Source organism: Wasmannia auropunctata, unplaced genomic scaffold (genome assembly GCF_000956235.1).
Source record: "Wasmannia auropunctata unplaced genomic scaffold, wasmannia.A_1.0 LD336074.1, whole genome shotgun sequence".
NCBI classification, from domain to species: Eukaryota; Metazoa; Arthropoda; class Insecta; order Hymenoptera; family Formicidae; genus Wasmannia; species Wasmannia auropunctata.
The window spans coordinates 2,475,112-2,502,982 of NW_012026816.1; the positions used below are offsets into that span (position 1 = coordinate 2,475,112).

Here is a 27,871-nt window from a genome sequence, read left to right on the forward strand (position 1 = left end):
AAATTAACTTCTTTTTCAGTTACGCATATCTATATTATCAAAAATAAAAGATTAAGATCATATAGTTATATTTTCTTGATACTTTATTTTATTTAATTAAATTTCAGATTACTTGTTAAATTTTAATTTTTAAAGTTTTGATTAATATAATTTCAATACTACTTTTTTCTATCTGCTATATTTCTTGGTATTTTGACAATTTTTGAGAAATTTTTAATTTTACAAAATTTTAAAATTATACGTGTATTATACTTGTTAATAGAGACTCAAAAGTTTAATAAAATAGAGAAACGTAACAAGATAGAAAATGATTGTATCAAAACTCTGAGCATTATAATTACAATATTTTTATTTTTAAACTGTATTTTTTTAAACAGATTCAATAGACGTTCTCTCGTAAAAATGTGGTGCCGCGTCTAACAACATTTCTGGCTGTATGACAGTCAAGTCCTTCATATAAGTTTTATTCGTTTGCAAAATTTCGCAAAATAGCAACCTAGAATGAAATAATATTAAATGAAATAAATAAAACTTTCAATAGAATAATCCAATCGAATTTTCTTTTATATTTACCATTGCGGCTGCTGTAGAGTATATAAGCAACTATTTGGATGAATGTACAAATCCTTATTGCCTCGAACCGTTCTATACATGCCTGTGTAATGCAGATATGCCGCTTTAGGAAAGAGACCAGCGGTCAAACACTTGAGAATTTGTTGAACATTCCCTAAAAGATCCAGAATTATTATTTTTTGATATAATTCAAAACTAGAGATATAATTATTTTTGTATTTTGCAATTAAATTTAAGTTTTCGTACCATTGCAGGATACCAGTGGAATGTCTAGGCGTTTCAGCATTTTATGCATCTGCACGCGAATTTCCATAACTCTTCGCAGAGCTTTGTGATTGAGGAAATGTTGCTGGCACCAAGCGGGCGTTTTATTCTGTTCAAAAGCTGTGTAGACGTTCAGCAACGTGAGAAGATCTCCCTCTTCCACTTCAAATTTGCGGTGCGCTATTCTCGCTTTTAGCGCCGCTTGCCCTCCGCCGGGTTGCACGAAAACGTTCTGAACTTGTAGCATGGCGAGTATCGTCGTGATCTCCTCGGAACACCCCATCTCACCTATCAACAACAAAAAATTATAAATTTACTGCTATAATCATGATTTTATATAATACTATTGCTATATTTTGTAGAGCTTTAAAAATTTCGACTTCGAAAAATGTCACTGACTTTATAAAGAAGTTTTGCATTTTATATTGTACTTTAAAAATCTATTAGCATAGCTGTCCTTACCAGATACGATTAAGAATTTCGTAAATTTACTCCTATAATCATGATTTTATATAATACTATTGCTATATTTTGTAGAGCTTTAAAAATTTCGACTTCGAAAAATGTCACTGACTTTATAAAGAAGTTTTGCATTTTATATTGTACTTTAAAAATCTATTAGCATAGCTGTCCTTACCAGATACGATTAAGAATTTCATAAATTTATTGCTATAATCATGATTTTATATAACACTACTATATTTTATAGGGATTGAAAAATTTCGATTTCGAAAAATGTCACTGACTTTATAAAGAAGTTTTGCATTTTATTATTGTACTTTAAAAATCTATTAACATAGCTGTCCTTACCGGATGTGATTAAGGATTTCGCTAGCACCGGTTCCAAAGGCATCTCCGCCATCGTCAGACCTAACGGCGTCGTCAAATCTCCGTTACTGTCGATCGCACCTAACGCGTAAAGCAATTCCAATCCCGTGACTAGATTCTTGCTGGGCGGCGCGGATGGAAAATTGAAGCGCAATACATTATCGATGCCCAGGGCCTTCAGTTGCAGTATCGCCGGTGCCAAATCTGATCGCTGCATCTCCGGTGGCGTAGCTTCGAACAGTTCAGCGTAAGCCTCTTCCGTGTACAATCTGTAAGATTGAAAAGTATTTTATCATATCTGCGCAATATAATTTTTATATACGGAATAAAAAATACACCACTACTACGATTACTAGAAACATACATAATTACGATTACTCGAAAACATACATAATTAGCGTACGGAACATAGTAATTAGCCGCTTGCTTCCTTTACCTAAATGCTTTTCCACTACGCATGCGACCTGCGCGGCCGGCTCGCTGATTGGCGGACGCTCTTGATACGGGCACGATAACGAGGCTGTTCGTTTGCGTTTCCGCTTCAAACCATGGTATCTTGACGAAACCGCAATCGATTACTGTACATTACAAAGTTCCGGTTATATAATGTCGAGTCAAGCGCTGAGAAGGGGATAAAAGCGCACTAATATACCATAAACGATATTTGGAATAGTAATGGACGTTTCCGCGATGTTGGTAGCTACGATAACTTTGCGAGTGTCTTTAGCGGCCCTCCAGAACACCTTAAGTTGCTCCGCGTTCGGAAGTGATCCGTACATCGGTAATGGAAGCAGCTTCTCTAGAAATAAATTATCCAATTTAGCTTTAAAAAATTCGCCTATATATATATTTTTTAATTAATTATACTTAATATATTATTTTATATATGTATATGGGAAAGAATTAAGGATTAATGCAATAACTTAAGAATTGACTCCTTTCTCGAAATTTTTCTATATTAAAAATTCTGACTATTCCCTATCTGGGAAACTGCTCGATCACTTTTATTTTACTCACGTTTGTCGTCTTTTATAAGCTTTGCGTGTTCCGATAAAAGGGACACGGCTTGATCGACCTCGTCGAGTCCTGTGAGGAACGCCAGAATGTCACCCGACTCCTCCGTTTCGTGTATTTTTAGAGCGGTGTCTACTACGCCGTTAACATAATTCGCCACTGGTTCTGCAACGTGATACAACCTTAATTAAACGGCAAGCGTTAATAATTTCAGTCACGAACGTCACGTGACTGCGCGGCGCGCGCGTGTGTGTGTGTGTGTGTGTGTGTTGTATACCTTTCAGAAAAAATACATCCACCGGATACAACCGCCCCTCGACGCTCATGATAACCGCGCTATCTTTACTCAAGTCCTTCGTCGTATTTACGTTAAAGAAATCTCGAAGCTCCTCCGCGTCAACCGTCGCCGACGATACGATAATTCTCAGACTCTTCCGTTTCTGCAAACGTTTCAACAGATAACGTCAATTTATTGTATCTCGCGCGCGAGGAAAGTTACGTCCGCCAATAAATACTCAACGAATTTACCCTGATTATTTTTTTCAGCAGCCCCATTATGATATCAGTCAGGAGCGTTCTCTCGTGCACTTCGTCCAGAATGATGACCGAGTAGGTTGTCAATAACGGATCGCTCATTAATTCCCTCAGGAGAATACCCTCCGTCATGTACTACAAAGACGCCGTTTATACGTTAGTTTTTTTTTTTAACGAAATATAATACGCACATACGTGTTAATACAAAATACACAGAAAAACGCTGATATTACTTCTAATATTTATCATGGTGCAACAACGAAAAAATGCAATTAATGATCTTTCATGATGTTAAATTAGAAATTATTTCGAGTAGAAGTCGAGTAGAAGCGTTTTCCGTTCTATTTGTTTTACGTTCGCGGCGTCGCACCTTAATTTTGGTCGTTTCGTCAGTGTAATCATCGAAGCGTATGCAATAACCGACGGTGGTCCCTAGAATGCAATTACGTTCGTCGGCCACGCGATTCGCTAGAGAAGTGGCCGCGACTCTTCTGGGCTCCGTGATGCCGATCTTCTTCCCGTCTGCGCACCATCCTGCCTCGAGAAGATACTGAAAAAAAAAAATTAAAAACGTGGTTTATACGCATAATATTATACTATTAATTTGTTTCAAGACACATTTTATTATGCACAGTATAGAAAATTGAATTCAATGATAAGTATCCATTAAAATATGTGCTATCATGAGTAAAAAAAAAGAATATTAATAAAAATTATTATCTACCAATAAATTAATATCATTCATCAATATGTATGTGCTTGAATAATTTAATATTCATTATTATATAATGTGTAAAAATTCATTTGCATAATTCTGAAAAATATTTTTACACTGAAGGATTTATTTTTGGATGGAAAAACGATAAAACAGATGTGAACGAGTGTTTCAGGAATAAATTGTTTATATAAAAATACTTTTATTGCACATTCTCGTTATAAATATTAAATACAAGATACTAGCCACAGCGTTATAAACTTTGACGAAACCTTATACCAAACGCAACTATTGACACTGATCGCGTGTTATTCAGAGCATTACGAAACTTGGTTTTTCGTCTTACTATTACGTGCATGTAATAGTTTTTTTTTTGCATACGTTCGTTTATATTCGTGCTGCAGTTAGGTAACATCCTTGGCACTGGATAAGATAAAAATGCCTAACTGTATAGTCAATAACTGACCTATTTCGACGTAGATACAACCGTAAGTTGTCTTGTATAGCAGCGATAAGAAAAAGAAAAATACTGGAACGCGTTGCGTACAGTTATATGTATTTTCCTGATCAATTTCAGTTTTTACTTAAAATATTTGTCGCGCTATTTTAGAAAGGCAAATCCATACATATAAAAGTTTCATTGTTTAAAACTTAAGAATACACAAGCAACTTGCAATAAAATATATTATTTTTTTTATATATCACATGTATTAAATAAAACACAAATGACATTAAGAAGAAATAAACTTATGGATCAGGAAATGCGTACAAGGAGGACCGCAAACTCCCGTTCACCGACAATACTTCCATATAAGTGTACGTATAGTGAAGCTCGCTAATAAGGACAAGCAGAAGCAACACTGTGGGTAGCTGCCACCACACGAGTCTGACGTATTCCGAAATGCGATCGAGAAATATTGCCAGAAGCATATAGTCCATCATCGCGTGGAAGTTGAAGATCTTCCACGCGAGAGCGACGGTCCAGAAGGAGATACTTCTGAAGACGACGGTCTGCCTGTCGTACAGATCCTGCCGGCCGATCGTCGACGAGACGTCGGACTCCAGCAGATCCTGGTAGACGGCTATGTACCGGTTCCAAGCGATGCTCGTCAGGGAGAAGTGGAGGCCCACCATCAGCACGCTGTACAGAGGTGATCTCCGGAACGTGGTGGAGGAGGAAACGGAATTGTGGGACGACAACAACGACGACGATGACGACGACGATGACGACGATAACGTCCGAATGAGCAGCCCCTCGTAACCGGCGCGATGATTAAAGCTGCGCCTCAGGAAGAAGAACACCGCGACCGTGAGAGCGATGCAGCCGAGACCGTCGCAAATGCCGTCCACGAGATAGCCGACGGACCCGACGTCCGATCTCTCGCCCTTGACGTTGCGCCTCGTCCTGGCCACGTGGCCGTCCAGATCGTCCAGCCAGGCCCGGACTTGGAACAGGACGACACCCACTCGTCTGTAAAAGAGGGAACTCCGTGTGACGTACCGGGCGCCGATCACAGCCACCGCTACGTGAGACACGCTGATGGCGTTCGGCGTCAGCCACATCCAGGTGCGGCTGATGCCCAGCAAATGATCCACCAGGGACGCCAGCGGGCTCAGGACGTAGTGATTCGGATGGTCCAGCATCATGGCCTTCACCGTCACCGTGCAAATTGGATTCAGGTCGCAGGAGATCGGCGAATTATACGGCGAAACTCGCGTGCCGTTCACGGACGGACGTACGTCGTAATTCTGCACTCGGAGGTAAAGTAATACATCCATCCCGACGAAGTACAGCAGGAACAGAAATGCCAGACATGTCTTACTAAACATCGACGAATACATCTTCCGAGATGGAAGGCCTCGTTACGCTCCTCGTCGCTTTATTTTTTTTCCCCCTTTGTAATACCGTTTCCTTTGTTTATCTAAGTCAATTCAGTTGTATTTATTCTTCTAATGACTTATTAATTATTTGTCATCTGATTAAAAACCGACACGCCCCGCTGCGGCACACTTCGATTATTATTCTTACTAATTAGCGACGTTCCATAAATTTAGCTTGCGTTTTATGTGTCGAAAAAAATCTTGCTGAGCATGCCTTTTTTAAATATTGTATCGCCTCGTTGATCGACACGCTATGACATCCCTCACGATGGTCCTCCTCTTCGTCCTTTCTTCTAGACGTATATCCGAGTCGCGATTTGATTTTTAATTGTTCCGTACTCTTCCACGCGACGTTAGCATTATAGCTTCAGCAAGAACAGCTTCCTTTGTCGTACTGACCGAGCGGTTTACCAGCAATAACTGGCGGCACCTTGTTACAAAATTTACGTCACGTAAATGTAATTACGTTGAAATGAACTTGTCATCGAAGTCAGACGACGCGCTCCGCGTCTCTCTACCGCGTCGTCGGCGCGCGTATTCTGAAACTTACTCAACAATACGTCGCGTCTCAAGCCGCAACTGGGCCATTATCAGCTCCGCCGCAAGCTTCCTCGCATCAGATTATGACACCCCGTTGCTTTTCCATCTATTTTGGATAATGAGCGGACAGAGATGACCGGATATGCGTGCGGCGAGTGTCCTGTCTCGGCTTCCGACGACTCCTCTTTTTTTTTTTCTATTCCTTTCGAGAGACCGCGCGCGATCCACGAAGTCGCGGGTCGCACTAAGGCGGAGGAGACAGGCGCAGGTGGCCCGCTCGCGTTCACCTTCGCCGATCGCGGGTTTCACTCCGTTCCGTAATAGGTCAATATCAGAGCTTGATCCGCGATTATCTTTAATCCAATCCGACGGAGGCTCGCGCGCTCGCCGGACGTTGACACGGGCCGCGTTAAACTGGTAGCGCTCGCAGGGCAGGAGCGCCGCGTATATATAATTGCACGCGAAGATAAAACAAACACGATAAGGATGACAGAAGAAGCGGCAGCATCATTCCTCTTTCTTAACTTCCCCCGACTTCCCACGAGACGCATCCCTAAAACGGCCAAATGTTCGAACTCTCGTATTTACGAATGAATTGAAGTCTAGTAGATGCTCTCTCTTGTGCGTAGAATTCTATTTATATCTGCGCGGTGTTGAGTTTCGTTTGGAGTTCGGATGTATGTACGAAGGTCGCGTGTGCAACGGAAAATGATGTAGGCATAAACGCACGCCATGTTTAGAGCAGAGTGCAAGCATCGGCGGGGGAAATAAAAATTTTTATTTCCACGCATGAATAATTCATGAAGATAAAAACTGGTTATTCCTCTTCTCTCCACGTTCTTAAAGTCAATGTGTCTGTTGCACATATTTCAATACATTATGTCGATTATGGATACATTTGTTATATAAATCGTATTCGATAATCGCTGTTGACTAATCTTCAATGTTTACTTGTTTAATTTATACATATATAACCAGTGCAGCGTAGTGGGATTTAAATACATGTTTTCAGCGTATTCATTATAAATATGATTGCAGTTTTAGTTATGTGATATAATTATAATATTAAGAGTCTAATAATAAGATGAAAGTTTGTATGTCATTGAATAATTGGAGCTGCCGAGTGATTTTTGTACATTTTTTTGAAAAAATACGCAACTGAAAGATGCCTTAATATTATTTAAATAAAAGAATCATTGCCTCCTACTACTACTGTCTCTCATGACAGAATATTAACTCTTAACTCTAATATCTTTTATACAGAATATTAACTCTAATATCTTTTAACTTGTGTAGATTTTGTTACTGAAATACTGACACTGGCAATTATTGATTCCCATATATATTCCCAGTGTGAATCAAGATATTTGTGGATACAATAAATTTTAATAGAAATGCCAGAGACTCTGTCATCTTAATCAATAAGTTATATGTTCAAAATTTACCTGAGGGACTTGGGTGCTTTTGCCACAGCCTGTTTCGCCGACCAGGACCAAGGTCTGGTATTTCTCCAGCAAGTAAATAATGTGATCCCTGTTTTTGAATATAGGCAGCCGTTGACGCTGCATGTCGAGCGCGAGAGAATGATGCGCATTGTAAACAAACTGTGTCGACGAGTGGGCATCAATATCAGGCTTATCCTCCTGCCACATGCTGTCTCCTGACATAATAAAGTTTCGAATTAGTAATCGACATCTCACAATTTTTTTTTAACAACAAATCAAATGAGACTTTCATGCTTTTTTGTTAAACTATTTAATTAGATTGCACAACAAACGAATTGTTGAATTATAAGCTATCTCTCGCCCAACATGGCAGTTAAATAATCACTGGCACATCTCAATAATTTATAATATAAAAGTTGAGGGCAATTAAATTTAATGGAATCGCAATAAATGTATGTGTATATGAATAATACTCAATAATTGAATAACATAACCTGAATAACATAACCTTACCCGGCTTGGAGAAAACCGGCCGAAACATCTTTGGAGAAGATTAAAACAGCTTCGACACAGGAAAATTTATAATATATATACGTTACTTAAATGGTAGACCATAAGTAATACGAATAAAATAAAAATAAATACAACTGCATATTAGCAGCACAGAAGTGTCTAATGTATACAAACAACCACAACAAGTTTTATGGCACTTTTACGACAGATGGCTCTAGCCATTGCCATTTTACACGTGCGTCCGCCAAATTGCCGCTTAATAGCTTCTGATGGAATAACAACATAAAACGCAACGACGAGTAATAATTCTTATAACGCTGACGCAGAAACTTGCTCGTAATTCCACACGCAATATGCGATGCACGTTATGGATGGCACGCTTTAATTTTTGAAAGTACATACAGTGACTGCAGGTATATGCGCGTTTACTGTTATCAGCTGTTTTCTTGTTATCTCGCGCGTGACACGTATAACGTCTGTGATAATGATTTTGTTTTGATAGATAGAACTCTGCTCCGGTCTCTTGCCCTGCAGCCGTTTCGGGAGTCAAGATGTCGTCAGAAGCTTACGATGCCGACTACGACAAAGTATGTAATATTTGTGAATTTTATTGAAATATTTTTCTCAAGGTATTTAATTATAAAGTAATAAGTATCTAGAAACCGTGGAGTGTTAACTAACAATTGAGAGCTTTAAAACGCCAAACACGGTAAAGCGGATCCAGGTGCTCCCATATAGTTTATTTAGTACGAATCTTACGTGTTTAGCGTTTTAAAGTTCTCAATTGTTAGTTAATTATAAAGCTTCTTATTTAATCTTATTTAATCAACGCATGTTTAATTGTGATTCTTTCATAGTAGTCTGTTCCAAAGTTTTCATATCATTTACGCATATGCGTGTTGATTTATTAATGTGGATGTTGTAATTAAGTCTTAAAGCCTGGTCTACAATTATGTAAGCGTAGTTGTAAGTAATTGTAGTTGTAAGAACTGACCAATTTCAGTCGAATATTCTTCTTATATTCGATTGTAATATTCTTACAACTACAACTATTTGCAACTATGCTTATGCAATTGTAGACCGGTCTTAAACGAAATTTACTTTAATTCTAAAACTTATGCGTGTGTATCGATTTAATTTAACAATATCATTTATTACTTTTACGCAGGAACACCCAAGAAATCTTATTCCAGAACTGTGCCGGCAGTTTTATCATCTCGGATGGGTGACTGGTACTGGTGGCGGTATCTCCATAAAACATGAGTTAATATCTGCGGTTACACATATTGCTCTAAAGGCTAAAGATTGCCATATCCATAAAATTATTGAAAATATGTATAGACATTAAAATTATTTCTGTCCTACAGAGACAAGATCTACATAGCTCCTTCTGGTGTGCAAAAGGAGCGCATGGTGCCCAACGATATGTTTGTGCAGGATATCAATGGGACAGATTTGGAATTGCCTCCGCCGGAGAAGAAACTGAAGAAGTCGCAATGCACTCCGCTATTCATGTGCGCGTACATAAGAAGGCACGCAGGTGCTGTGATTCATACGCACTCGAAGTTCGCTGTGATGGCAACATTATTGTGGCCTGGGAAAGAAGTCAGGCTCACTCATCTCGAGATGATAAAAGGTATACATTTAAATCGCTTCTCCTTCAAATCCATTTATAATTAATTTCACATTAATGACAATATCAAATGATTTGACTTATATAGGAATATGGAATCAGAAAGAGGGTAGAGCGTATCGTTACGACGAGGAGTTGGTAATACCGATCATAGAAAATACTCCCTTTGAGAGGGATTTAAGGGACGATTTAGATAAAACTATCGTTCGTTATCCCGAGACTTGCGCGGTATTGGTACGCAGACATGGGATTTACGTGTGGGGCGATTCTTGGCAACAGGCGAAAACTATGTAAGCTACTTCGCTATTGTGTATCAGCAATGAAATTTATTAATGATTTTTGTTCTTAAATTGTGTTTCTCTTTCTTTTTACAGGACGGAATGTTACGATTATTTACTCGATATTGCAGTTCAGATGAAACAGTGTGGCTTAGACCCATCAGCGACTCCAAATGATTATGAATTAAAGTACCAAGCAAATAACGACGTTATTACCATTCTATAATACATACAAGTGATCTACAGAATTGTTTGGACTTAAAAATGAATACAAAATTAATTTTTATGCCATAATTTGATGTGCCATAATGCCACAATTTATCTGTATATACATTTTTTGGGCATATAAAAATTCTATAATACATACAAGTGATCTACAGAAATATTTGGACTTAAAAATGAATACAAAATTAATTTTTATGCCATAATTCGATGTGCCATAATGCCACAATTTATCTGTACGCACATTTTTTGGACATATAAAAATTAAAATAAGAAATAGATTATAAAATTTTAATTATGACATACTTCATACGAATATATACACTACTGTACGTATATTATGTACGTATACTTAAAGCATAAATAATACGGATATTTTTAAGTATCTATGTCGAATGGCGCAAATTGTTTCCTAATCTTCTTCGCCAGCTCAGTCTCTTCCTCTTGGCTCATATGACAATCTTTCCAATCAGACCTATCGTTGATATCTAATATCCTGTCGGACGCTAATACTTCTCTACCGAATTGTAGCGGGAAGTCTTTCTTGATCCTATAATACAAGATTCCTCCGTCCGGTAATTCTACGTAAAAATATAGAACGCCGGGTGCGGCGATCTGCTGCAAATCTGAGTGTGGCGGCAACTCCGTTATTTTGAAATTGTTACATTCGGCCAATTCCTGAAAGCAGAAATTCGTAAATTTATATATATATATTAATATTTATATATATATATATAAAACAAAAGGTACGTTCGGACATTCTTTAATTAAAAAACAAAAATTAAGAAAAAATACCTCGAACATTTCCTTCAGTGCGGGTGCTTGATTTTTATGAACAGGTACAGCTTGCAATTGACAGTGAGACGTTTTGAAGTTTCTCTCAAAGAACACGGGTACTCTGTCGGTACTCTCGTAGTACTTGCTCACGGCTTTCTTGTAGAGATCCATCTCCTCCTTCACGGTCTTCGGTAGAATCGACAGACTCTGATGATGCGTTATCGGTAGAATTAAGAGATGATCCTCCACCAGACCGCCCTTCGCCAGTGCCAGGTAGATCTCTGTGCCGACGGAGATCACCAGGTGCTTGGAGACCACCGGACTGGACAAGCAGAACCAGCACTTCGACTGATCGAATTCCGGCTTCGCCTTTTTATTCAGGCCGCTGTTCTGATGCCGCGATCTCTTCGCATTGTCTTTCGAGTCCATGTCGTAGAAGAACTGCGTGTGAGCCTGCTTCTGCGAAGTCGGATCGTCGGACAGCATAGATTTGGGATACGGACTCGACGTCTCGTCGGTCGTCTTCATAACCAGATCCGACAGCCTGGTCCTGTCGACGGGTGTCAAATTCAACGCGTACAACCACTTCTTCTTCTGGTCATTCAGTGTCGGCGCGAGAGCTATGAATCTAGTGGCTATTTCCATACTTTCGTCACCCTGGCTTTGATTTCTGTAATAAAGAGGACGTCATTTTCAACGTGATTTTGTATTTGTTTTCAGAAACTTTGATTTAAACCTTAAACTTTCAAGAATAATGACCGAATAATTACCGATATGGTGGCCGTTCGTAATAAATCCCTTCCAAGGCCGACACGTGATATCTAGGTTTAATGTGAGTAGCGAGCCAGGCGATTAACTTGGAACCCCTGTACTTGCATTCCGGCTTGTTGGCGTCGAGATTGGTCACGCCTTCCGGCCACGGAGACGTCAGCAAGACGTCCACGCCGCGAAAACTCGGTTGGCCCTTCAAGCAACTGTTCCTGACGGACACAACGTCGTGCTCGTCGAAGTGAATGGCCTTGTTCTCGGGCGGGACTTTCTCGATGCCACTGACATACGCTATTTTGAGACCCGAACTGGCCGTGTAAAGACCACGCTTTCCGAGATAAGTGAGATTCTGACATATCTCGCATCCATCCTCCTCGGGATACTCCGTCAGGTCCGACTCTCGGTTGGGGCCGATGATGTACGTGGGTACCGGGATGGTTTTCTCGCAGGATTTGTACGACTCCAATTCGGAGTTATCCGCGCCGAAGAAATTGCCGACGCATAACAGAAAATCGAATGGGCCGCTTTTCTTGTTGATAGCGTCGACTTTGGAGAACAGGAACTTGAAATGCCCTTCCACATCCCCGCAAATAAGGACTTTCTGCTTGTCACTCATGTTTGACAATCAAATTGTAATGGTTTGTGTCAATCACAACCAACGATCATTGATTCTAAAATATTTCCAGATTGTTTTAAAAGACAGCTCTCGCTTGCATATGTTATTTTTCTAAGAGAAATATTGTGATCACTAGTGTTTTGTAAAATTTAATCAAATTATTTTTGCAGTACCTTCTCGATGATATTCTGGAGTACTTTCGTACGTAGTATACAATATACATATGTTTTCGTTCTGATTCGAGTGATTGTAAACAGAAAACGAAGAGCAATCCCCTTGAATTCCCTAGAAAATTTAGTTATTTATATAGGGAATTTTCAAAAATACTAACATATTTTTATTAGCAGTCAGTTGATCTGTTACATAATCTTATCGTACGATAAAAATAAAATTAATTCAATATTATAATTTTATATATTTATTAAATGCATCCCACAAGGAATTACGAATTTGTAAAACTTTCTAAAAAATTCTAAAAATTTTCAATCCTATAATAATCAGTTGGCGCACAAATAGCATATTGGACAAAACTGTTGAAAAAATATTCTAGTTTGGTAAATAACGTGGCAAAGATGTTTAAAAATACTTTTGAACTAAAGTTTTTCAAGTATGAATTTAGACACTTTTTATTAATATACATATGACAATTTTCGTTAGACAATTTTTTATTAATATAGCGAACTTTCCACTGTCGATAACAAAATAGTAATTGTTTGTTATCCTCGGTAGTTTCGGTACACAGTCAAAATGGTTGGTAATGTCAATGTTCTTCAATTACCCCCGGGCCCACTTGACAGTCACAAAAATTGCTTTTTAGCCGAAATTTTCATTTATTTTCAATATTGAATTTTTTTTTACATTTTCATTACATTTTCATCGTATATATGTATAGCCTGAAGATTTTTAATTAATATAAATTTACCTCGACATTTTAATATTGGGATTTTTATCTTAAATAGTACCTCAACACCTCTGCACAGGGACACTCAAGTGATGTTTCTGAACGCAGCTAAATGTAGCAAAAATCGCATCGTGTGTCGTAGGCTTCAGTTGAAGAACTCTTCGAACAAATGTATAGAATTTGTCTCCATCTTATCGTTAGCTAATATCCGACAGAAATTCAATCAAAATTTAAAAAAATATAATATACGTTTTTACATTTATTATTATAATATTTACAATAGTTCTGTATGATAAATATTAATAAATTAAATTGCGACGCCTCATCGGTATTATTACCTAAATTAGGATTTATTATTAGGAATGATAAAAATAATAAAAATGTAAAGCTATAATAGTTTATTTGCATTAATTACAAATGAAACTACGTGCATTAATAATAAAATATTCCATATTCTAAAATTAAATAAAATACATATATATCGCAAAGTATGAGAATTTCGATAGTTTGAATGCGATTGATGATATATACGAAATGCTTCTGATAATTTCTTAAGTTTTTGCAAGAGATGAAATAGAGTACTACAAAAGAAAATGATAAAAAGAGAAAAAAAATATATACTATTAAATACTGTTTTAAAGAATCGAATATCTATACATAAGAGAAAGATTAAATTTTAATTATGATTTATATCAAAAATTGAATTCTTTTCACTTTCAAGAAATGGTTGCTCTTGTATCATTAATTTATTGTCTCGCGCTTATAAAAAAGAATATCTATAACAAAAAAGGCAAGGGACGGTCTCTGAGAAGTCGGTGTATTTCAACATTATTGTCGAAACACCTTTATTCCTATTGGACCAATGGGGAAAATTTAAAATTTCTACTTGCCGTGTGTATCATTATAATTGCTCGAACGTGAGAGTTGGAGGATTTGGACAGATGCAACCTTTGATTGTTGTCTCGGAAGACTGCTACCTGCGCATCTGAATTTAACGTTCGATGCTTCAGGTGATTCGATGCACAAGGTGTTTTGTGCAAGGACTGCAAGGTGACTTCGTAAATCGCACGTACGTGATGAAAACAAAGAACATGTACAAAAAGAAAAAATACTAGAAACGGTATAAATATAATACCCCAAGCCTTTTGAATGCAGGTTCTTTCCAAACCATCAATCTTTTACAACGTTTATAACGTTTATAAATGACATTTTCAACATTTGCATATATGTACAGGATATCCCGTAAAGATTTATATAACAATGTATAATAATATTTAAAAGCAGATTCCTGAGATTATTTTAAGACAAAAATCCCAGTATTAAAATGTCGAGATAAATTTATATTAATTAAAAATATTCAGGCTATACATATATCCGCAATAAAAATGTGAAAAAATTCAATGTTAATGAAAATTCATCGGCTCGCGTCACTTGCACGTGATCTCGCGCGTGTATAATACACTATAGTTGAAGGCATGAGACTACTATATATGTCTCCTGCAGATGTTAAGTTAAATATAAAATGCGGATAAATATTTAAATTTTAGCATTTGATATGATTTAAATTATTTTTAGTTTTAAGTATATAAAACACTAATTTATATATATTTATAATTGTTTATTTTCCGGCGCTACTAAAATCTTTCAATACATACGGAGCCACATCAAGGCTACCAAGATAAATCGGTCATGTAACTTTCTTCTTATTAGGACGGAAACGTGAAAAAATTTCTCTGTTAACTTTAATGGTAAAAATTTTCACTTTTTACATTGTTGCTCTAAGAAAAAGTTTACATGATCAATTTCATAGAACAAAAATGAAAAATTGCGCATTTTTTAAAGATATTTGAAAAAGTTATTTAAAAAAATATCTTATATTTAAAACATTAATAAATAAAAATATTAAGAAGGAGAGCAAAATCCTCTTTGCACAAAGGCACTTTATATGTCAGCGGCGGCCCAGATTCCGTATAAAATTTTCATATTATTGAGATTGTAATAAAACTCACCTCTTTAATAAAATATAAAATTCATTATGACTCTAGTTTTATAAAAATAAGATCTAGTCATATTATATAAGAATAAGCGAGACTTATTGAATTTATTACACGGCCGTTCATTAAATAAATGTCGAATAACACGTGTCATAGTCAAGAAGACAATCGATCCTGCCGATCTCCGACATTCGTCCGCGATTTCCTTCCCAGTTACGGAATTGAAGAAGGGTGGCGAGGATTTGCAACGAGGTGCGCTCCGCGAGAGGGAGGATGTGCGAAGGGTCGCGGCGCAAATTTCACCCCCATTCATCCCCATGTATCGTGCGACGCTAGAACGTTAAAAACGAGCACGAGATGGAGAAGATGCTCGCGCGGCGGCAACGGCATCGGCAGTGCGGAAGAGGAGGACCCTGGACCATCGGGTCGGAGATGGGGATGGAGAGGGAGCAACTCGAAGAGGCTACATTTCCCGCGGCGGTAGAGGGGATACTCGCACAGATGCCACGTGGGAGTGGCCGAGGAAGTTTGCGCCAATGGGATGCGAGAGGCGTTTATCTCGACACACATAGTTAATCTCCTCACCGTAGTACATAGACAGAAGCCGCGACAGAGTGTGCGTTGCCATCACGGAAGTATCTCACACACACACGGTAGCCGGCTAGGGGAACAATGGAGAGGGAGTGAGACAGAGGAAGACGCGGATCTCGCGGAAGCGACGGCGGGAGCGAGAGAGATCTCTTATCCGCGCCGCGCGATACAGATGCCCGAGAGTAAGTAAATAATAAATTATGGAGGATGTGCCCGAGGATACACGAGGACAACTGATATACGCAATCATTAATAACTCTATCAATGAGAAGGGTAGTTGGGTGAGGGTGGCGGATAAACTCGCGGACCCGCCGCGCAAACGTGTATTACGTACGTTTAAACTGGACCGGTGTGACGCAAGAGAGGGAGGCAGGAGAGGAAGGGAGATGAGCGAGAAGGTGCGAGGAGGACGGCGAAGGCGAGGGCGACCGGGGATCGGCCGCCTCGCGGCTGTTGGTCCATGATAGGGAGAAGGGGGGCAAGGGGTCCGGCGTGCAGGGTGCATCCAGTTGTACGGCCAAATATGAGCGACGCTGTGTAAATGGTGCACACGTGCGACGCGACCAGCCTGATAAATTGATTGCGTAAGGTGTCGCGGATTTCGGCGTCTCCCTGCAAGATCCGAAATTGAAGGAACATCACCGCCGCACCACCACCGGCACCACCGCCTCCGCCGCCGCCGCCTCCGTCGCCGCCGCCGCCGCCGCCGCCGCCGCCGCCGCCGCCCGCGTCTGCCGGCGTGCCTGACGGCCGATCTCGGAGTATCGGGTACGGCGGCAGCCGGGAAAAGGGTGCCGTCTCTTCCGAGAACAAACTTCGAAAGGAGAAGAATCAGCCGCCGCGAAGATCGGTCGCGAGCGCGCGAAGCGGCTGGAGCCGCGATTGGGATGACGTGTCCCGAGGAGATCGTCGTGTGATCGTCGCGGGGGAGGGAGTGTGATCGTTTCGATTATCGCGAGAGAGGTGTACCGCAAGCGTCGTATGTTCTTCAGGGAGAGGATATACCTTCGTGGAGAAATTCCGTCGCTGAGAGAAGCGACGAACGACCGCGTTTGCGGGAATTGCGTGAGATGCAAGTTTCATTCGAGATACCGAATTTTAGCGTGACCGAGCGCTATTAATCGCTCCGTCGGCGGCTGTATCGAGTTGCAAGCGGTGATATTCCGAACAAGAAACGGGAGAAGACGGCGATTGCAGAGTCGGCAGAGTGACTATAAACGTTTTTAATTTTACGCCGACATTCGGAGATTCGGTGCGTGTCGTGCAATAGAAACGATTTGAAAAAAGAGATCGAATTGTTTTTGTTATCACAAAAACTAGATCGTGAATTATGCGACGAGAGTTTCAACAATCTCGGGCGGGGAGGAAAACCGAAAGCGAGATTATACGAAGGATCGCTCCAGTACGTTCCATAGAAAACGTATTGATTTCGATCGCGAATCAATCTAACGCGAGGTGCAGCCATTTAAAGAAGTGACTTCTCCGTTTGTTGAACTACAATTTCGACGTGAGTTATAGTTTGATTGACATTTAAATGGCTTGCTTGAGAATACCGGTGGCTCTTCAAATCCCGACGGAGAGGCAACGCAACGGACTCTGAGAGTGCGATCGGTTTATTTCTAATACGAATGTTTGCAAAAAGAAATTCGACACTAATTGACAATCAACGTGTCTAGTGCGTGTATCGGTGTTTTGCCGTAAAGGAATTAGAAGCAGTTTGTCGATAAACACTTCAGGAATAGATAAAAATGAGATAAAAAGCTAGAAATAAAAAAGATATTTCGTACTGATTTCAATAGCTTTAGTTAATTGAAGAGAATCGTTAATAGTATAGTGATTAAAGCGAAAAGAAGAAATCTATTTGAATAATAATAAAATAAAATAACTATTTTCAATGAAAGATCGCTTCACAAAATAGAGTTTCGGAACAAGCTTAAAGCTGTTTATTATTAACGGAAAATTCAAGTCATTTTAACCGCGGATTATTGCTAACGGAAATTTCGAGCTATTTAACTGTGCAATAACAACGAATAAATCGCGACGTAGTGCAATAATAATAACGAATAAGTTCTATAACATTTTTTTTTAACGTAAACGTAAAGCAGGACGTGTATCGCAGTTATCGCAAAAGAAACGCTTAAATGTACCATGAGAAACTAGCATCATTAATAGCTGTGGTTAAAGTGATTCGATCGACGATTGACGAGCTGCCTCGACAAATCGATGGTGCCGACGAGTCTCAAAATTGCGCGGCGATACGAGTGAGGAGAGCGGCGAGTCGTGCCGGAAATGGCGAGGAAATTCGAGGCGTCGCTGGAAATGTGTCAAGTACCGTCGGCTTGATAAAAGTGCGCGTCTCCAGGGAAGTCGAGCGAAATCGGAGGGAGCCTGCCGAGGGAGATTAATTGGTTCCACCCACTCTCTTCCCCCTGCAGGCCCCAATGAGAGATAAAAGCGGGCTCTCACTAAAGGTTCGTAAAACAATCGATTCCGCATTCAAAGAATGGCACGTATAGATATTCAACGTTGTCGCGAGAGCGACGAGCACCGAAATCCCCCCCTTCTCCGTATATATTTTAATTACTTTATATTTGCGAAGTAAAATCGATGTGAAATGCACAGATAGATATAGGGTTTTACAGTTAACTATGTGTTGAGGTCTGGATTATGTTCAAAATTTATGTATATAAAAATCATTGAAACATATTGTCGAAATTATTTAATGTATATGTTTTTAAAGGACAAATTGAATTAATTGTTCCCGTAAGAACGAAAACTTCGAGAGAAAGATTATATATATTTTTTATATTAAATTATTCAATATCAAATTATGGTATCATATTAGGTAAGAGAGACGCATTTGATATAAGTATTCACGTATTCTTTATCTGTACTGCGTCGATATACAAAATGATCGAAGTCGAAACTTGAGACTAGAATGCAACCCGCATTCACCGATATTTCCGATACATCTTTCTTCGATATCTTCGACGTTTCGCATGAGTAATCGTTATCGGCATCTTTGCATTTCGAATAACGACACGCATTTGCACATCAATAGCGTGAGAAAGCGGTAGAAATTTTTGGACAGTCGAGCATCAAATTTTGATGTATTAATAAGAAGATTTATAACAATTTTACAGAGAGTGATATTTAAAATGCTGTTTTTGTATTATTCTATTGTAACTCTATATAGCATTGTAATTAATTGATATATTTATCTGTTATAATTATTAAATCTATTATATTATATATCTATAAATATTTGTCAGTAAATCATGTAATGATTTACCGCCGTAGATATAATATAATGATTTACTGCCATAGAGTTATATGTAATAATTCAATATAACTTAAATAGGAATGTGAATAACTGATGATAGATTATTATTTAATATTAAATAATTTTTTCATTGAAAGTTTTAGGGAAAGAAAGAAAAATGTTTCTCTGTAAATCGAAAAAAGTACCTTTTGTACAATATTGTTTATTTACCGCTGTAAGATTAGCGATTCAAAGTTTGGAAGATTAATATAATTATATAGAAACGTTACCGTTTCTCCAGGAGATTTTTATACATGATTGAATTGACAGTTAAAAGCCCTAACACGAAAGTATCGCGTTATCTAGTTCAAAACTTTATTAGGCATATAGATCAATGTTATCTTGTCGCAGGTGTAATTTGAGCGCGAGGATGCAGGTAAATTGTCCGCTGAAACGCATTGAATTTATCAATTCGATATTGTGTTACGGCGCCCGCATGATCTATGCTATGCGACACAGTGTACGAGTCTCCACCCTTCCAATACACCTCCCGAGATTAATTTTCCTTTTCAGAACGCTCACGATTATTCCAACCAAAGAAATTGAATTAATTTAGGTGTTAAGAAATCGTTACATCAAAAGACGTTTCTTTAATGTAATCGCTAATCGAAAAATCGCTGATGTAAAATAAATTTCTAGATCAAATTCAGCTTCAAGAGAAATTGATTATGATAACATTAAATATAAAAATTTTACTATAATTTACTTGTATTCGAAATTTTTTTCCCCTCAAACAGTCTTTTTTCAAATGTTACGCAACTCGTCAGGCCTAATTAGACTTAAATGAAGCTCTTCTATGACAGAAATTGACTTGGTAAAATTTTTTCCTCTAGAACACCCAATACGTTCCTCCGTCATTTAAATCTCGATTTAAATGTTTATCCTAGATAAGTCGCCTTCAGGTCTTCGTTCACGGCGTAAATCTTCCGAGGCGTGTGTTATTCCGTTAGAATGTCCTCGCATCGAGAATGCATCTACTCAGCCGTTCTATCGCGTCTAAAAGCGCCGTCATGGCAAAAGGGGTTGAAAACGCGTGATTTATCCGCTCGTGAGCGAAACGCGCGTGTGAAACGGATCGGACTATTTTCGAGTCGCCGTACTCACGCGCCCGGATTCTCATTTCGCCGACGAGGGTGAAGGAAGAGGGAAAAGGCAGAAGGAAACGCGCGACGTAAAGTAAATAGGAAGGCGCGTAACGCGTCGCGGCAGCCGCGTCGGGGCGTGCCGTTTCCCGAACCGATTTGTAATGAAGGAACTGTCGGACGTGATCCTTACGCGTGATCCTGACCGCTGCACCCTTCCGCAGTTCACGTAGCAGAAACATCGCGGCCGAGAACTTACGCCTTCGTCGGGCGCGAGCAGCTGTCGCGACGGCGTAAATCTCCGGAATCGCTATACGTGTGCTTCGTTTGGAGACGGGGAGCTCCATTTCGGAGCTTTATTTTCAAACTTTTTTTTAAACATCAAATTATCACTGTTGCGCTTGAGACGAGAAGCCAAACTCCTGTCATATCTAAATCCTTTCGAAATTAACAACGGCGCGGAGGTCTCCCTACGGACATTCTCTCCCATCGTAAAAATAAATTCAAAATTTCTCTAATGTCGTTACAATTACGGAATTCTAAGATAAAAAGAAACAACATGGAAAATATCCTGAGAATGTCCCAATCATGCCCGTGAGTGGCGAAATTTATGTCTGCGTCTTTCGAGGACCTCAGTTAAAATGAATTCCAGAAAAATTGCGATTTTAATCATAAAGTTACTTTCGCCGCTCTCGCAAGAATGCAAGACGATTGTCGGACAATCGGACGATTCGCGAATCATCGATAGGCGAGGTGTTCGCCGTGACGCCCGTATTACCGCGGCAATAATAATAGTAATTCATGAATGGTTCGGTCGCAATGGCTAATAATAGTGGTAAGTAAGTGGTAGTCGTAACGGTGGTGGCAATAATTGAATGAAGCCGCGCGCGCGCGCGCGGGTGCGCGCCTTACAACATCCTGGCACGTGCGTAAACAGCTCTTAGGTAATTCAGGGTGACGCCCGGCGTGTATATGCAAAACGCTCGCAAACAGCGGCGCGCTTTTCTAGAGAAATCTCGCGCGCGAACACGCGCCGATCATTACCTCCTCTCTGCGGGAGCACCGAAGACTTTTAACTCCTTGATTCTCTTCCCACCTCTCTCTCGGCGCACTCGGACGCCCGGAGTACCCGCGGAACAAAGAAGCGCGAGCATTCCCTTAACGGCTGGTCTATATCTGCAGCATGCAGAATTCTCTGAATGTATAACGCCCGAAGCTAGAATAGTAAATAATATGCTGATTATTTCGAATTCCCCTCCTGAATTCTTTCGTCCGCGAATCTTTGGATAGACACTTGCGAAGTGCACACAACAGCTAGATGAAATGAAAATAAAATCAAACATTTCAAGAAATTAAAAACGGATAATGACATGAAATATAGAATAAAATAAGAAAAAAAAACATGACAAACATGATAAAAGGCGTAGTAAATTTTGTGTGGCCTCCTATATTCTTGCTTATTAATTCCAGGAAAGTATTTCAGTGACGGAAAAAGTTATTAAAGCTGATCGGTGTTTATTATTATCTTCTGTATCAAGCGTTACGCCTTCGTTGTCATCTATTATAAGCATGACCGGCCGAAGAATTATATAATAAATTGTTGACACATCAAGATTAACGCCGCCATAACAAACCAATAAACGTTGCATTTATACGATAGTGGACAAAGATCGCGATTTACCAATCGATATTCATGTCATCCTCGAACGAAGAAAATGATATATAATCGCTTTATCGTGAATTATTGTCCTGAAAATTGAATAAATATTTCTTTCGTCCCTCTCGTGATCTCCAAGAAATTTTCTTTTCTCTATACAATTTTCGCAGTCTCTATTTTAATACGAAAAGTTTACGCGAAGAGATAATCCGAAATCTATGCAAAGTTAAATTTTTATGCAATCAACTTTCTAGAGCGAAACTCTCGAAAACTCTTCGTAACAAGAGTTAAATTTATCCACGCGCCGTCATTCGCGCGTCTGGCAATTAAGATTTTTATCAGCGAAACGAAATCTTAGGCGTAACAAAATTGGTGACACCGGCCCTCTTTCACCCCTTCCCCCTAGGAATAGTTTACGCGTCTTCTTTACAGCCTCGTAAAATCTACGGGCACTACATGGAGCGGCGGGGTAACGCCAGAACAGAGAGCGGCTTTGTCTCGGCAGCTCTCGAAAGCCGCGCGGACGTAAACGTATCCGACGGAATATCACAATGTGCGCAGCGGCGCATTGAGTTTCTCCGCAGGCGGAAAATAGAGAAAGGAAGGAAATCTCGCTGGCGCGCGTGTAAAAATTCCCGTCCCGGTTTACGTTTATGTTTTTGCCCCTTGTTTATTGTCCCGGGCGTCGAGCGATTCGTCACAGCGCGCGACGTGTTCGATAGCGAGCGCAATTAATTCTTCGATAATCCAAGATTAGGTTCCGGGAATAGATTCCCGGAAAATTCTTTCAAGTTGAAAGTTCACGGCTCGATTGAGAGATCGCGATTGGATCAGAATAATTTTTCGACACGACGATGTATATGTACACATCCGCGCGCAGAGATTTCTTTGATTCTCAGACTCTCCTACACTTCTATCCGGCAACACTTCTATCCGGCTTCGGCCAGATTTCCGGAAGTGTCCGGCGATGGTCGGGATCAGAGAGACCGCAAGCCACAGCTGGTACACGCTCCCGCCCTGGGCGACCGGATAGGTGAAGACGACTTAAGCGTTCGGACATGTGTAGAAACATGAAATTCGACACTTCCTACACAACCCACCGGGCATCATGCCCGATCGATATTAATGGCGTGATCTATGATATCGAGATCCGCTCGGGGTCGCGAACCGACAAATCACAAATCTCCGCCCTAGAAATGTCGCAGAACATCCAAAGTAGTCCCGAAAGCAGCTAAGTTGTTTTAGGTAAAATTAAGAAATAAATATTACAACAATTAAACGAAATTCTGAACGATATTATTAATTCTTTAAATGGTTAATTATATAATAAAAGTTTACATCAATGGTATTAATTAAATTAATTAAATAAAAATTTAGCTCTCTATCTTTGATTCATCAAGTATATAGTCTTATAATATTGATAATTGAGAATCTTTAATAAAGGAACACCATTGTTACGAAAATGATTCACCTTTCGCCTTTTTCGAATTCGTCGAGTGACGTTTAATTGTTGCTGACGATACCTTGATCTCCGGTGTAATGTATGATACATGATATATGTATATTGAGAATACGATTGGTGAAACACGAGTTGAAAGAAGACATGGATATAACAACAATTTAAAGGACTCTACACCCGTGCTTAAATGTGCGAAGTGCATATGTGATTTGATAATCCCCGCGAAGTCTACGAATCAGCATATCGTGTAATGACTCAGGCGTTGATATCTTAAGCACGACGAAGATTGTTGTGTCATCTTAGCTCGCTTAGCTGACTTCAGTAGTCGGTGAGATGCGGAAAATTTTCCTATCAAATCTCTCAAAAACTCGTTTCTAAATTAATAGCGTTTTTTTTGGTATTTTCGTCTACATTAAACATTGACGCAGAATATTTTAAATCAGAAAGTAATTTTGCCTTTAATTTAATACTTATTTTTCTGAACTTCGATTTTTAACATTAGAAAATATTATTGACTTGAGTACTCCTTTCACCAAGGAAAAGAGATTTAAGAAATTCTGCAGATTAGCTTTTTTATTTGAATAATTAGTAGATAATTATAGTGCTTAAATTATAATTGGCATATATAATCAAAGTTTCATTCCTTTCGTATTTTTATTGATACTAATATCCCCTGATGGGTCATCGCTTAATCGTACCTTGATTCCAGGCGCGTCTGCATATAGTACATATAGAGTGACGCAGCGTAAGCGCGACGGTGACACCGATCGCTCGTCTTTTAAACGGGTACCGCCCCGGTTGTGAGAACTACTACTCCCCGTACGCGTAAATCCCACATGACTGAAAAGAAGCCGCTGGTGGGGGGATACGCGATACCGCGGGATGTCGTGGAGGCAAGACCGAAGTTTAGTTTTGCTTAAGACAACCTTAAGTTGCATCGCCTCCTCCTGCGTATCCTGACCCGACGATCTCTCCCCGCGACGATTGCAGGCATGATACGGACCGATCTGCCACGGAAAGGGTTCGCGCCCATAAGTGACCATGCATTGCGCCATCGTGCGTGACCAACGCTGTGGATCTAAATAAAAGCGTTCAGCGCAATCATCAGCGTCATGAAACGTGAGTCCCACTTCCTGTGCACTTCTTTTTGGTACCGTGCAAATTTTTTACGCTTGCGTGACATATATGGAGGCGTTCGCGAGACATTTCATTTCATTAAAAATTGGTTATTAGATAATGAAAAATTTAATCTTTCATAACAAATTCGTTCAAAGCAATAATACTTTCGGTGATAATTATAGACATGCGAGAGATTTATTCCTTCCTCGTAATCTTTGGTATCTAAAGTCAAAGTGATTCAAACAATTTTTTTAAGAAATTAACGTTTAAAAAAAGTACAAGGGAATACAAATTGAGGTACGACGGCGTTGCCGGAAGTGTTAATAGTCGTAACTATCGCGTCGCTTATCGGCGATTCTTGCGTTACTCTTCCTTCGGGACGATCGGCGACTTCCAATAATCCCGCCAAATTGGCAGAGCGGCCGGGTCCAAGTTCGGCCCGGTGTGTGTCGGTGGGTCGGTTCAGCGAAATGAGAGAGAAATCGCGAAATAAAAGAACCCACCGGCGGCCGAGGGAGCTCTCTCCGGCGGAATAATAAAAAGAGTATCGTGGGTCGCCACGGCAGTCAACCCCCGGGCCGGTGCTTATGGCACTTTTGCCACGTGAGGCTTGCAAATTCCGTCAGGTCGTTTCGCGCGCGCTTTCGTCGTCGTTTCGCTTCGCGAAAGAAAAAAAAATTATCCCGGGGCCCGTCATGATCGCGGCGTCTCGTTGAAATTTAACGTTAAGATAACGTTCACATGCAACGTCATGAAATCTGACAAAAAAAAAAGATAAAACTAACATGAATAACGCGATGATTATTACACGGCAATCAAATTTAATAAATTGTAAAAATATTTTAGTATTTAGTACTTTAAAAGGAATAATTTTAGATAAATTATATAATAAATTATATAATAAATAGAATTATACAATAGATTATATAATAAATAGAATTCTAAAAATTCATAAAAATATATTATTAGGAACCAAGATCCGCTTTGATCGAAAAAGGCTCACTTCGCTTATTTGTTTTTTATTATTATTTTTTTAATCGGCCTATTTTTATTTATTATTAATAATCTTAGATGTTACATAATTTTTATCTGCAGAATAAAATAGGTTTTTGTCGAACTTTCCTTCGATCTCTTCTCCAAAATTTAATTCCTGGATCGATATCGTTCTCGACGCATAACTCCTGCTCGTTTTAAATTTTGTTTTAAACTTAAAGTCTTCCTTATCCGGGAACTAACACGATGGCCGTCCATGGTACGTGAAAATAATCATGCACGTGCTCAAAGTGTGATAAACACGAGCAACGCCACTGTTTCCCGAAATACAATCGCGCGCACGAGTTCGCACGCCGCCTTTAATTTCGCGACTCGCCGATACCTCACAGAGTTCCAAGTTTGATTACGGATGCACCGTCAGCATAACAGACATCCTTGTTATGTCGTACCGTCGTCCAAGGCTGCAGCAAGCGTTCACGCCCACCTTATAAGACTTTCCTCGTGAACATGGGTCGACCTTGCGTCGTTGCTTACAAAAATTTTTCCGGCAACCATCGCTCGAACGCGTGCACGTGCACTCGATTAATTGACAAATTTTAACGCTTATTTGTACAAAACTTGTGTATATCGCAATTTAATCTGCGCGAATCAAATAATTTGCTTCGAATCAAATTGACTTTAGTCTCTCTAAAAGGATTTTATTCTTTCGCAATCGCAGCTCTTGCTTAAACTTTCGACTGCTGAGGGACATTCGAATTAAAACACAATTATTATTCTCGCTATAGCTTAATCTGAATTAAAAGAGGACAACTGATTTCTCTTTCTAATCGCTCGTGCACCGCTCAATTCCCACACGTGCAATTTGATGCTTTAAGCGAGTTTCGTGTTGTACGCCAATCCGTAAACCCTACCACGGCCCATGGTGAAAGACGATTCGTTGGTGTGAGTGTACGAAAGCAAGAGAAAGGACATTTCGTATCTATACGCAACAGGGCGGCATTACATTATACCTGATAGTTATTCATATAGAATTCATTATGCGTAAACTAACTTTTTTATAGCATTACATTTTCAAAAATAAGAAATAAATATCGATAAATATTATTGAAAATATGTCGTAATTACAATTAAAATATTAATAATGCTACAAGGTTTTTTTCTTAAATTTTCTCAAATAAAATTTTATTCTAGAAATACATAGATATGTTTAATAGAATTAATTAAATGCAAAATATAACTTTGTAACGTTTCTGAAAGTTAACAATAAATATATTTTATATATAGGTATATATATATATATATGTATATATATATCTATATAAAGCAATGATTAAAAAAATATATATATTGATAAATATATCATTATAAATTTTAAAAGTCACGGAATAATAAATATATCAATTTTTAAGATTTATAAGAAACGTAGAAAAAAAAACGCATTCGCAATTATGCAAATTGATTCCGACGAAGAGTACGCTGTGATATTTTTGTAAAAATACATGCGCTTAAGCTAATTTTGATTCCTTAACTGATATTTCATAATTTTCTCCTTATGACTATATAACTGATATTTTATAATCTTCTATCTTTATAATTTTTTAGGCACTTTTTTAGTAATGAGAGCGAATAATTAATACCTCCTCAGTGTCAGGCGAATCGTCCTGCATTCTCACGCAAGTCGCTTGAGATTCTTAAGGATCTGAAACCGAGCCTGTGCCCGCGTGCGGTAACCCTCTCGCTCGCTGCTCCATTCTACAACGTTCACAAGACGAGTCGTGGTTTACTGGCGAGTCGAATGGCGAAGGCAACGGAGTCCCGGGGGAGACTTCAAAAACTCACCGGCACTACCTCGCCTACGCCAATAAATTCTATTTCGCGTTACTTTGCCGCGAGCCGACGCGCGATGGATATTACGCTCCTTCTCGCTCTCCCCCCTCTGCCCCCCCTCCACCGTGTTCTTCCATCGTATTTCTTAGCTCAGCGCAATTCTTTTTTACGTAGAACGATTACGCGTGTCACGTGCGACTGATAGCGTGACGATAGGTATGCATTGGTATGCATTGGTATGCACGCGTGATACCGGTGATTTGAACGCTCGATAGGCTTTTATTTCAATCAAAACAGTGAACGAGACTTAGCAATATATATATAT

At 39.3% G+C, this 27,871-nt stretch overlaps 5 protein-coding genes across 6 annotated transcripts in view; 2 read left to right on the forward strand and 3 right to left on the reverse strand.

Moving 5' to 3' along the window:
- Positions 1-331: 331 nt before the first annotated feature.
- On the reverse strand, positions 332-8,400 carry LOC105449655 (probable ATP-dependent RNA helicase DHX35). The gene is made up of 12 exons (XM_011688972.1): positions 8,308-8,400; positions 7,795-8,009; positions 3,584-3,763; positions 3,208-3,348; positions 2,957-3,119; positions 2,683-2,844; positions 2,318-2,464; positions 2,102-2,243; positions 1,648-1,934; positions 820-1,125; positions 574-727; positions 332-496 (listed from the first exon to the last, which is right to left on the reverse strand). The coding sequence occupies exons 1-12, from the start codon at positions 8,333-8,335 to the stop codon at positions 370-372; spliced, it is 2,052 nt and encodes a 683-aa protein (XP_011687274.1). The 5' UTR covers positions 8,336-8,400; the 3' UTR covers positions 332-369.
- Positions 8,401-8,525: 125 nt separating this feature from the next.
- LOC105449661 (probable methylthioribulose-1-phosphate dehydratase) lies at positions 8,526-10,824 on the forward strand. Its single transcript, XM_011688984.1, has 6 exons — positions 8,526-8,720; positions 8,810-8,894; positions 9,476-9,570; positions 9,675-9,943; positions 10,029-10,230; positions 10,315-10,824. Exons 2-6 carry the CDS (start codon positions 8,859-8,861, stop codon positions 10,442-10,444), a joined length of 732 nt encoding a protein of 243 aa, XP_011687286.1. The 5' UTR covers positions 8,526-8,720; positions 8,810-8,858; the 3' UTR covers positions 10,445-10,824.
- LOC105449660 (CWF19-like protein 1) lies at positions 10,499-12,865 on the reverse strand. Its single transcript, XM_011688982.1, has 4 exons — positions 12,775-12,865; positions 11,988-12,656; positions 11,236-11,887; positions 10,499-11,118 (listed from the first exon to the last, which is right to left on the reverse strand). The coding sequence occupies exons 2-4, from the start codon at positions 12,599-12,601 to the stop codon at positions 10,819-10,821; spliced, it is 1,566 nt and encodes a 521-aa protein (XP_011687284.1). The 5' UTR covers positions 12,602-12,656; positions 12,775-12,865; the 3' UTR covers positions 10,499-10,818.
- LOC105449656 (transmembrane protein C5orf28) overlaps positions 12,611-27,871 on the reverse strand; it is a 61,647-nt gene continuing 46,386 nt past the window's right edge. Inside the window, exon 3 of the mRNA XM_011688973.1 lies at positions 12,611-12,886. Coding sequence (XP_011687275.1) covers positions 12,755-12,886 — 132 coding nt within the window. The 3' untranslated portion in view covers positions 12,611-12,754. The remainder of the gene's footprint in view (positions 12,887-27,871) is intronic.
- The window catches only part of LOC105449658 (single-minded homolog 2-like), a 42,429-nt gene continuing 31,545 nt past the window's right edge, over positions 16,988-27,871 (forward strand). Inside the window, exon 1 of one of the 2 annotated variants that reach the window (XM_011688981.1) lies at positions 16,988-18,558. Coding sequence is in view for 1 of the 2 variants with exons in the window: in XM_011688979.1 (XP_011687281.1) it covers positions 24,720-24,726 (7 nt within the window). In the remaining variant the exon portion in view is untranslated. Of the gene's footprint in view, positions 18,559-24,514; positions 24,727-27,871 lie in introns of those variants that run through there. The other variant, XM_011688979.1, reaches the window with a different exon arrangement.

Coding starts and splice junctions, on each gene's coding strand:
- LOC105449655 (XM_011688972.1), bottom strand. CDS start 8,335: ATGTTTCGGCCGGTTTTCTCCAAGCCGG. Junction 1,935..2,101: donor CGTAGTGGAAAAGCATTTAG/GTAAAGGAAGCA, acceptor TCAATCTTACAG/ATTGTACACGGAAGAGGCTT. Junction 1,126..1,647: donor GAAATCCTTAATCACATCCG/GTAAGGACAGCT, acceptor TGTTGTTGATAG/GTGAGATGGGGTGTTCCGAG.
- LOC105449660 (XM_011688982.1), bottom strand. CDS start 12,601: ATGAGTGACAAGCAGAAAGTCCTTATTTGCGGGGATGTGGAAGGGCAT. Junction 11,888..11,987: donor TACGAACGGCCACCATATCG/GTAATTATTCGG, acceptor TCTTTATTACAG/AAATCAAAGCCAGGGTGACG. Junction 11,119..11,235: donor CACTGAAGGAAATGTTCGAG/GTATTTTTTCTT, acceptor TTCTGCTTTCAG/GAATTGGCCGAATGTAACAA.
- LOC105449661 (XM_011688984.1), top strand. CDS start 8,859: ATGTCGTCAGAAGCTTACGATGCCGACTACGACAAA. Junction 9,944..10,028: donor TCATCTCGAGATGATAAAAG/GTATACATTTAA, acceptor TGACTTATATAG/GAATATGGAATCAGAAAGAG. Junction 10,231..10,314: donor TGGCAACAGGCGAAAACTAT/GTAAGCTACTTC, acceptor TTCTTTTTACAG/GACGGAATGTTACGATTATT.